The 11,538-nt window shown below is 44.9% G+C and overlaps 1 protein-coding gene across 7 annotated transcripts in view; it reads left to right on the top strand.

Moving 5' to 3' along the window:
- Positions 1–344: 344 nt before the first annotated feature.
- LOC137426563 (UTP--glucose-1-phosphate uridylyltransferase) overlaps positions 345–11,538 on the top strand; it is a 55,237-nt gene continuing 44,043 nt past the window's right edge. The window contains exon 1 of one of the 7 annotated variants that reach the window (XR_013623651.1): positions 345–465. Coding sequence is in view for 3 of the 7 variants with exons in the window: in XM_078779281.1 (XP_078635407.1) it covers positions 5,813–5,908 (96 nt within the window). In the remaining 4 variants the exon portion in view is untranslated. Of the gene's footprint in view, positions 466–2,556; positions 2,643–5,755; positions 5,909–11,538 lie in introns of those variants that run through there. The other 6 variants (XM_078779284.1, XM_078779283.1, XM_078779285.1 and 3 more) reach the window with 6 other exon arrangements.

Here is an 11,538-nt window from a genome sequence, read left to right as displayed (position 1 = left end):
AAAACACCAACACCACCAACAACACCAACACCGCCAACACCGCAAAAAACAACAATACCGCTAAAAACACCAACAGATACAACACCACCACCAACAACAACACCAACACCGCAAAAAACAGCAACACCGATAAAAACACCAACAATAACCCCCAACACCGCCAAAAATACCAACACCGCAAACACCGCCAAAAACATCTTCAACACTAACATTTTTCTTGGAGGTGAAACTTGTTAATCTCCACACTCGAAAATGAAGATAACACCAACGAGTACAACTTCCTTTTCACGGAAATATATAATTCAGTGGGATCTTCATTTTTGTAGAAAGGCAATAATTAATGCAAACAACGTCATATTTCGTTCATCCCAAACACATTTCCAGGAAGTCGGCGTTTCCATCGACACATGGTTGAGTCTGTGGCTTATGGACCTGGTTTTTTTCGATATCATTCACTCATAATCCGTGAGTAATTGGCGCGAAACTGCTCACAGATTAGCTACTCTTGTCTATGTGAGTGTTCCCCTCAAGGATTAGCTGCTCGGTCTATGTGAGTGTTCCCCTCACTGATAGTGATAAGCTGCTCGGTCTATGTGAGTGTTTCACCTCACGGATTATCTGCTCGGTCTATGTGAGTGTTTCACCTCACGGATTATCTGCTCGGTCTATGTGAGTGTTCCCCCTCACGGATTAGCTGCTCTGTTGATGTGTGTTTCTCCTCCCGGATAAGCTGCTCTGTGTATGTGAGTGTTCCCCCTCATGGATTATCTGCTCTGTCTATGTGAGTGTTCCCCCTCACGGATAAGCTGCTCGGTCTATGTGAGTGTTTCACCTCACGGAAAAGCTGCTCTGTGTATGTGAGTGTTCCCCCTGACGGATTATCTGCTCTGTCGATGTGAGTGTTCCCCCTCACGGATTACCTGCACTGTCGATGTAAGTGTTCCCCCTCACGGATTACCTGCTCTGTGTATGTGAGTGTTCCCCCTCACGGATTATCTGCTCTGTCTTTTTGAGTGTTCCCCTCACGGATTAGCTGCTCTGTCTATGTGAGTGTTTTACCTCACGGATTACCTGCTCTGTCGATGTGAGTGTTCCCCCTCACGGATTATCTGCTCTGTCTATGTGAGTGTTCCCCCTGACGGATTATCTGCTCTGTTTATGTGAGTGTTCCCCCTGACGGATTATCTGCTCTGTTTATGTGAGTGTTCCCCCTCACGGATTACCTGCTCTGTCGATGTAAGTGTTCCCCCTGACGGATTATCTGCTCTGTCTATGTGAGTGTTCCCCCTCACGGATTATCTGCTCTGTTTATGTGAGTGTTCCCCCTGACGGATTATCTGCTCTGTTTATGTGAGTGTTCCCCCTCACGGATTACCTGCTCGGTCTATGTGAGTTTCTCCTCATGGATAAGCTGCTCTGTGTATGTGAGTGTTCCCCCTCACGGATTATCTGCTCTGTCTTTTTGAGTGTTCCCCTCACGGATTAGCTGCTCTGTCTATGTGAGTGTTCCCCCTCACGGATTATCTGCTCTGTCTATGTGAGTGTTCCCCCTGACGGATTATCTGCTCTGTTTATGTGAGTGTTCCCCCTGACGGATTATCTGCTCTGTCTATGTGAGTGTTCCCCCTCACGGATTATCTGCTCTGTTTATGTGAGTGTTCCCCCTGACGGATTATCTGCTCTGTTTATGTGAGTGTTCCCCCTCACAGATTATCTGCTCTGTTTATGTGAGTGTTCCCCCTCACGGATTATCTGCTCTGTCTATGTGAGTGTTCCCCCTCACGGATTATCTGCTCTGTTTATGTGAGTGTTCCCCCTCACGGATTAGCTGCTCTGTCTATGTGAGTGTTTTACCTCACGGATTACCTGCTCTGTCGATGTGAGTGTTCCCCCTCACGGATTATCTGCTCTGTCTATGTGAGTGTTCCCCCTGACGGATTATCTGCTCTGTTTATGTGAGTGTTCCCCCTGACGGATTATCTGCTCTGTTTATGTGAGTGTTCCCCCTGACGGATTATCTGCTCTGTTTATGTGAGTGTTCCCCCTCACGGATTATCTGCTCTGTTTATGTGAGTGTTCCCCCTCACGGATTATCTGCTCTGTTTATGTGAGTGTTCCCCCTGACGGATTATCTGCTCTGTTTATGTGAGTGTTCCCCCTCACGGATTATCTGCTCTGTCTATGTGAGTGTTCCCCCTGACGGATTATCTGCTCTGTTTATGTGAGTGTTCCCCCTGACGGATTACCTGCTCGGTCTATGTGAGTGTTCCCCCTCACGGATTATCTGCTCTGTCTATGTGAGTGTTCCCCCTGACGGATTATCTGCTCTGTTTATGTGAGTGTTCCCCCTGACGGATTATCTGCTCTGTTTATGTGAGTGTTCCCCCTGACGGATTATCTGCTCTGTCTATGTGAATGTTCCCTGAACATGCGTTTGTACTTTGATATTTCCGCGTCTCAGGAATTTCGGTTCAGGTGAGGTCAGGTAAGGAGTGGCATTGCCTTGGGCCATCCGTTCCGGTTTATTTACGAGTAATGAATGTGAATCTGGGCTGAAGGGGCTTTGTGGGAGCAGCGTTGAAGACAATTGGTATTTAGATGGACAAGATCGTCACATGCGGACCAAGAGAAGGTCACGCAAGGTACCTAACCCTGTGTGGAAAAAGACCATTGTTGAACATCAGGGCAGGAATCGAAGTTTGGGATTACGTGACGTGAGCACTGGAAATTATCACTCGGTGAGATACTGACTGTACCTTTACCTGGGGAAGGTGATGTGGCAAGGTGTGGTGATCATTGAACAGTGGCACTCATAATTCGGGTGCCTGAAATATTCGTATTACTGAGCAGACTGGTTTGACCGAGCAAGACAAACATGGAGACTTGTAAATACAATATGGAGACATCGAGCTTTGTGTCTTTGTAAACACCTTGGAGAAGTTGTGGACAAACGTGCTCAAAATGGCGGTTCATGGACATACTGGAGGATTGATTGATTTCAGGACTGTATGGAGGACAAATGTTGGCATTAAGGAGTAAAGTTCCTTATTAAACTAGAACGGGCACTCGGTAGAGCGCATACCTTCGCCGCAGCTACTGTTCTGTACTTGGCATGGGAGTGTAGGGAACAGAACAGTGAACAGTTTGGTGCTGATTTCATGCAAATCGGATAAGAATTGACCGAGTTATGACAAAAAACGCACATTTTGCAAGGCCTTTTCGTGACCTTGACCTTGACCTTTGACCCGATTGCTCCCAAAATCTAATCAAATGTGTCCCGTATAATAACCAATCATCCCACCAAATTTCATGCAATTCGGTTGAATACTTTTTGAGTTATGCGAATAACATACACACACACACACAGACATACAAATAAATACACAGCGATCAAAACATAACCTTCCGCTTTTGCGAAGGTAATGAAAACTTATGGAAGGACTCGAGTGTGAAGAAGGTTTGGAATTCTTTTGGAGATCTCCCAAGAAAACATTTCTTTATTTATTTTAAATGGTTCACAATTGAACAATTTGTGAGGCAAGGTTGCATTTCAATCAATCGATCGATTTAATATTTATAATAATCTTATAATCAGAAGGAACCAAGGTGGCAATGAGTAAAGATTGAGTCATCAGGCAGAACCTGGATAGGTAAAGATTGAGTCATCAGGCAGAACCTGGACAGGTAAAGATTGAGTCATCAGGCAGAACCTGGATAGATAAAGATTGAGTCATCAGGCAGAACCTGGATAGGTAAAGATTGAGTCATCAGGCAGAACCTGGATAGGTAAAGATTGAGTCATCAGGCAGAACCTGGACAGGTAAAGATTGAGTCGGCAGGAGGAACCTGGATAGGATTTGGGTTCCAGCTGCGACTCGTCTACCCTCAGACCCATCCAGGCTTGTGGCCAAGTTTCATCAACACCGTGTGTGTATTTTCGGAGAAGAAAGCAAATACCTATTTTGGGGGGGGTCAAAACCCCCTCTGCACCCTCCCCTGCACCTCCGACCCTGTATACCTCTTTAGTGCGCAGATTTTGATGCGGTCAATACACCTTCGCTAGGCATCAGATATGGAGTTTGTGGCCAAGTTTCATGAAAACCGTGTGTTTGGTTCAAGCGATAATGACTAAAGTGTTTACAGACTGACTGACTGAATCAATGACCGACTCACTGACTGACTCACTGACTGACTGAATCACTGACTCACTGAATCACTGACTGAATCACTGATTGATTGACTGACTCACTGAATCACTGACTGAATCACTGATTGATTGACTGACTCACTGACTCACTGACTGACTCACTGACTGACTGAATCAATGACCGACTCACTGACTGACTCACTGACTGACTGAATCACTGACTCACTGAATCACTGACTGAATCACTGATTGATTGACTGACTGACTGACACTCACTCACTGACTGACTGACTGACTGATTCACTGACTGACTGACTCACTGACTGAATCACTGATTGACTGACTGACTCACTGACTGACTCACTGACTGACTCACTGACTCACTGACTGACTGAATCACTGACTGAATCACTGACTGACTCACTCACTGACTGACTCACTCACTGACTGACTCACTCGCTGACTGACTCACTCACTGACTGACTGACTCACTCACTGACTGACTGACTCACTGACTGAATCACTGACTGACTGACTGAATCACTGACTGAATGACTGACTGACTGAATGACTGACTCACTCACTCACTCACTCACTCACTCACTGACTGACTGACTGATTCACTGACTGACTGACTCACTCACTCACTGACTGACTGACTCACTGACTCACTGACTCTGACTGACTGACTCACTCACTCACTCACTCACTGACTCACTCACTCACTCACTCACTCACTGACTGACTGACTGACTCACTGACTGACTGACTGATTCACTGACTGACTGAATCACTGACTGACTCACTGACATACTGACTTACCTACGGACACTGCTCGATCACATAAGCTCACCTGATTAAAGTCCAGTTGAGCTAAAAATCAACGGGCCTGGATGCTTTGACGAAGGTAATTTGAAATTTGAGAGATATTCACGATAAAATAATTTAAAGAAATTTAATTCTGAAATTATGATACAGACAATACAACTCATGAATAGATGTTATTATTATTATTATTATTTTTTAACCATACGAGATTCCTACATGCATGATTTTGGGTTTTTGATACACACGGTCTTCTGAAAGTATTGTGAAAGTGGATTTTTGTTTTCCTATAAATTTTTACAAATTAATTAAAAGTAAAAAGCTGAAATGTCCTGAGTCGATAAGTGATCATCCTCATTATGGTCGTCGTTTTACGGCCGTTTCCATGCTTGCATGTGTTAGTCGTGATGCACCTAATGGCTGCTTTCCGGGATGTGAAATCCGCCCTCTTGTTCTTCCTTTAACTGACATAATCTCTCAGTAGCTCATTCCATGTTTTCCTCGGACGGCCTCTCGCTCTCCTTCCATTCACATTCATATTTATACACCTCTTTACACAGCTGTTGTCCCCCATCCCTCCACGTGTCATAAACCACCTCAACCTCCCTCTACGCATAACCTCACTCATCCTCTCTAACCCTGACCTATCTCTTAATTCCACATTTGGTTTCCTGTCCCTCATTGTCACATGACACATCCATCTCATCATTCTCATTTGATTTCGTTCACACCTCAGTTCCTCCTCCCTTTTGATCGCCCAGGTTTCACTGACGTACAGCATCCCACTTCAAGCGTAAGCTGCATAAAGTTTTCACTTTAGTTGGAGAGAGATTCCCCTTGATGTCAATAGGGGTAACAACTCCCGAAACTTCCTCTTCTAATTCTTGCAATCGCTGCTGCCTCTGCACCACCACCTGCACCAATCATATCACCAAGGTAACAACATTTATCTACACATTCCAGGGATATGTCCCCAACAACTAATCTTTCCACTCTGACTGGTGCCACTTTGTTTACCTGTGCAGACTGCACAATAAAAGTCAGGAACCACCTGCAATCTACCCCTGATGCCACTGCACCTTGCACGCACCAGTTACAGTATTTACACAATATTGAGTTGCTACCTACACCTTTCTTTACACACAGCACAGGGCCATCTCACCTTTTTTCCCACAGTTCCTTCTCCTACCCCACTAATCGGTGCTTTTGTTTGTGTTGTATTCACTTTCAATCCTCTGGCCTCCATACCCTCCTTCCATATCGTATATTTACCCATTACCTCTTCCACACTATCGGCTATCAGCACCAAGTCGTTAGCATACAGGAGCTCCCAAAGGAAGTCTCCTCTGACTTCCTGTGATGTGGCCTCAAGAACCATGATTAACATTACTGGGCTTAACACTGACCCCTAGTGAACCCCCACTTTCACTTCAAAGTCCTCACTCTGCACTCCATTTACACCTCACAGAAGTTTTTGATCCATCGTACATCACCATTTCGGACTACCCTGACTAACCAATCCTCTTCACGTAACTGTCTCATTGACCATTGCACCACTGACTGAGTCACCCTGTCGAACACCTTCTCCAAATCCACAAATTTAAAGTCCAGTTGTCTCTTCTTCCCCAGATATTCTTCATGTATTTGCCTAATTATGAAAATTGCCAATTTGCATTTCATGTTTATTAACACTGTCTTGTCAATTTATCCATGACTCTCTCTACCACTTTCATTCCATTTTTTTTTCTTTTTCATTTTTTTTTTCATTCCATCTTTCTTTCATTCTTGAATTGATAAGTATTCAACCCATTTGCTATGACACTCCAAATTGAGCTCAGCTGCATTCAATTTCCTTTGGTCGTCCTTGAGAAGTCTACAACTTGATTGGAGTCCACCTGTGGCTAATTCAATTGATTGGACGTGATTTAGAAAGAAACACACCTCTCTATATAAGGTCCCACAGTTGACAGTGCATGTCAGAACAGAAACTCTACCATGAAGTCCAAGGAACTGGCCGGAGAACTCCGAGATAGAATTGTGAGGAGGCCTAGATCTGGTGAAGGGTATAAAACAATTTCTAGAGTGTTGAAAGTTCCCAAGAGCACAGTGAGCTTCATCATTAGGAAATGGAAATAATATCGAAGTGCCCAGACTCTTCCTAGAGCTGGACGTCCGACCAAACTGAGCAACCGGGCAAGAAGGACCTTGGTCAGGGAGGTGACAAGAACCCAATGACCACTCTGACAGAACTACAGAGTTCCTTGGCTGAGATGGGAGAACCTGCCAGAAGGACAACAGTTTCTGCAGCACTTCACAAATCTAGGCTTTATGGGAGAGTGGCCAGACGGAAGCAACTCCTGAGAAAAAGGCACATGATAAACTCAAAGCACGAGGCAAAAGATTCTGTAGTCTGATGAGACAAAAATTGAACTCTTTGGCCTAAATGCAAAGCGCTACGTCTGGCGGAAATCGAGCAGAGCTCATCACCCATCTGACAACATCCCTGCCATGAAGCATGGTGGTGGTAGCATTATGCCATGGGGATGCTTTTCAGCGGCAGGGACTGGGAGACTTGTAAGGATAGACGGAACAATGAATGGAGCCAAATCCAGGCAAATCTTTGAGTAGAACCTGCTACAGAGTGCAAAAGACCTTAGACTGTGGTTGAAGATGTACATGCCAACAGGACAATGACCCCAATCATACAGCCAAAGCAACACTGGAATGGCTTCGGAACAAGAACGTGACAGTCTTTGATTGCCACAGTCAAAGCCCAAACTTGAACCCCATTGAGAATCTGTGGAAAGATTTGAAGATTGCTGTTCACCGACGCTCCCTATACAACTTGACAGAGCTTGAACAAATCTGCAAGGAAAAATGGGAAAAGCTCCTCAAATCCAGATGAAAAAGCTGAAAGACATATCCAAGAAGACTAGAAGCTGTAATCACTGCAAAAGGCACTTCTACGAAGTATTGACTCAGGGGGTTGAATACTTATGTAAAGTAGATATTTCTGTATTTCATTTTTAATTAATTTGTAAAATTTTCCCAAAAAAAAAAGTCACTTTGGCATTACGGGGTATTTTTATATCAGTGACAAAAAATCTCAATTTACTCCATTTTAAATTCAGGCTGTAACAGAACAAAATGTGGAAAAAAAGTCAAGGGGTGTGAATATTTCTGAAAGCACTGTAAAAAGAGGAATAGTGGTGATGAAATATCATGAATTTGTATTGAGAAGTGCTACCTACATTGACTTGCCTTATGGTATATTGTTTAGGACAGCCTTGAAGAGCATATTTTGGATGAATGGTCCTGTCTTTGTTGTGCCTTGCAATGGAGACTTGTCGATTTGGATTGTGAAGGATTGTAGAGAGCATGCCCTTGAAAATGTAACATAGAGGCGACACGAAAATCGTGATGTTGCGCTCTGTAACGAGCGGGGCCCGCGGTCCATCTGGATGGGTTACGGTGGGTGAAAGGCAGCAGGATTATTTTGGTTATCAGTGCACTTAATTTTGCATATTATTGTACAGATTACCATGCACTTTTTGTGTATTATTATATAGAAGAAGAAGAGAAGATAAAATAATCTCTATGAAAACCTTGATAGAAGAAACCATTGGATGGAATAACTTGAAAACTGGATGTTATCGCTAAATAATGAATCAAACTCCCAGAAATTGTACAACTTGCCCGGGAGGAAAAAAAAAAAACACTTTTCACAACACTTTCACAACACAACACTGCTCCCCTAAGGATTTTTTTTTTTTTTTTTGTATACTGAATCGAGGCTCGTGAAAGAGCTAACATTTACTTCACAAACAAATCAACCAGACAAACAAAATATATATAAAGAGGGAGCGGGAGAGAAGGGGAAGCACACAAACACAACATTTGAGAGCAGGGAGATGTGTGGGAGGGAGAGGGCTTGGGGGGAGGAGGCGTGGGAAGGGGGGGGGGGGGGGGGTGGGAGAAGTATAAAACACAAGGACACCAAGGACTTTCAGGACAGAAGTTGGTATTTCAAAAAAGTGGAATTGGGGTGAAATTAGCAGGGGTAGAAAAGATCAAGGTTTTGGATGGGGGAAGATAAGAGATGGTGGTGAACAGCTGTTTTAAAGACCTGGAGGGTGGAGTGGGAATGGAAGTTTCTGGTAGATTGTTGTAGACCACCTCAGCAGATTTCAGTCGATGTAGATCATAGTAGATCACCGCAGTAGATTTCAATGAATGTAGATCATAGTAGATGATCTCGTGCGGCCTCCTCATCTCGACTTGTGCCCCGCCCCCTATATCCCGTTTTTCTTTCACCTCTGCTCCTGCTTTCTCAAATCCACGTTCTCACTTAGAGACTTTTCCCAGATTGTTTTTCATGGTTTTGTTTAAATATTTATTTAAATATGTTTAAACCGCAGCCGTGATGCTGACGCTGCCCCCCCCCTTACCCCCCAGAATTTCCATGTTTTAAACGTTTCCCAGTGTGTACCCTGGATAAGAATAGGTATGCCGTATCCCTGCGTGTCGTAAGAGGCGACTAAGAGGGTTGGCGTCAGGAAGGGCATCCGGCCCTGAAAACATTGCCTCAAAAAGAGAACCATGACAATTACAACAACATGTGGGCAGGGTACAGCCCGAAGTGGAGATCGGTTTCTGAGGTTTGGGACATGGAATGTAGGGACAATGACAGGGAGATCAGGAGAAGTGGTGGAAGTATTGGTCAGAAGAAGAGTGGACATATGTTGTGTGCAAGAGACGAGATGGAAGGGAAGTGGTGTGAGAATGGTGAAGGGTAGGCATGGACAGAAATACAAGTTTGTGTGGCAAGGGTACCTGGAGGGCGTGAATGGTGTTGGTGTCCTGTTTTCTGAGGGGTTTGTAGACAGTGTGGTGAGTGTGACTAGAGTGAGTGATAGGTTGATGATGGTGAAAATGATGATTGGAAAGCTCTTGGTGAACGTCATCTCGGGATATGCTCCGCAGGTTGGTCAAAGCGATGAAAGAGAAGGACAAGTTCTGGTGTGCGATAGAGAAGCTGATGGAAAACGTGAAAGATGAGGAAGTTGTTGTGGTAGGAGGAGACCTAAATGGACATGTGGGAAGGAGTATGGATGGTTTTGATGGAGTTCATGGGGGTTACGGATATGGTGTGAGAAATGGAGAAGGTGAAAGGATTTTGGAGTTTGCTGATGGAGCTGATTTGTTGATTTGTAATACTCAGTTCCAGAAAGAGGATAATAAGCTTGTTACATACACGTCAGGTGGGTCGACGACAACCGTTGACTACCTGATGGTGCGTAGGCGAGATAGGGGCACCTCCGGGACACAAAGGTGATCCCGGGGGAGGAGGCTGTTTCACAGCACCACTTGGTTGTCTGCGACGTAAGGGTGAAAGGTGCGAGGAGAGCTCGGCGGGTGAAGTACCAACCGAGAATGAAGGTGTGGAGGTTGAAAGAGGTGACAGTTAGGGAGGCATTAAAAGAGAGGCTGAGGAGGGTCGAGGATGATGTGGTTGAGCTTGAAAGTGGTTGGATGTCAATGAAAGCTAGTCTGTTGGGAGCCGTTGGTGAGGTATGTGGATGGACAAAAGGACCACCGAGGCACTCGGAAACATGGTGGTGGGATGATGAAGTTGGAAAGAGGATTGACGAGAAGAGGAAGAAGTTCAAGGAGTGGCAGAAGGCGAAGGGTACGGGAGCAGAAACAGCAGAGCATGAATGTTATAAGGCAGCCAGGAAGGCTGCAAAGAAAGAGGTAGCAAAGGCGCAGGAGGCATGTAGGAAAATGTTCGGAGAACGCTTGGATTCGGAAGAGGGTCAGAAAGCAGTATTCAGGATTGCAAAGCAGATAGCGAAAGAGAGGTGTGATGTGATGGGGGTGAGTTGCTTGAAGGATGAAGTGGGACAAATCGTTGTCGACCCAGATGGAATTAAAGGAAGATGGAAAAGATATATGGAAATGCTGTTGAATACAGAGAATGAATGGGATGGCAACATAGAGAGTAACCCAGTTTTATGACCGGCAGAGAAGATAACTGAGAAGGAAGTTGAGGAAGCGATAAAAGCAATGAAGGGTAGAAAAGCGGGAGGGCCGACGGGGGTTGTGGGAGATATGTTGAAGGCAGCAGGAAGTTGGGGTGTGAAGAGAATGACAGAGATCTGTAATCTGGTGGTGAAAGAAGGCTGCATTCCAGTGGATTGGGAACTGAGTACCCTCGTCCCTCTATACAAGGGGAAAGGTGACCCTCTGGAGTGTGGCTCGTACCGAGCGAAAAAGTTATTGGAGCATGGAATGAAGGTATTGGAAAGGGTGTTGGAGAGGAGGATAAGGAAGAAAGTGAAGATCGACGAATGGCAGTTTGGATTCATGCCAGGAAGACGAACGACAGACGCGCTTTTCATTGTGAGGCAGTTGCAGGAGAAGTACATGGAGAAGAGGAAGAAGTTTTTTCTTGGGTTTGTTGATCTGGAGAAAGCATTCGATCGGGTTCCACGCAAAGTATTGACATGGGCATTGAGGAAGTTAGGAGTGGAGGAATGGTTGATCAGAGTAGTGATGGCAATGTA

This window comes from Myxine glutinosa, chromosome 5 (assembly GCF_964187855.1).
Source record: "Myxine glutinosa chromosome 5, kmMyxGlut1.1, whole genome shotgun sequence".
Taxonomy (NCBI): Eukaryota; Metazoa; Chordata; class Myxini; order Myxiniformes; family Myxinidae; genus Myxine; species Myxine glutinosa.
The sequence above is the reverse complement of the archived record's forward strand: the minus strand, read 5'-3'. Positions and strand labels throughout refer to the sequence as shown.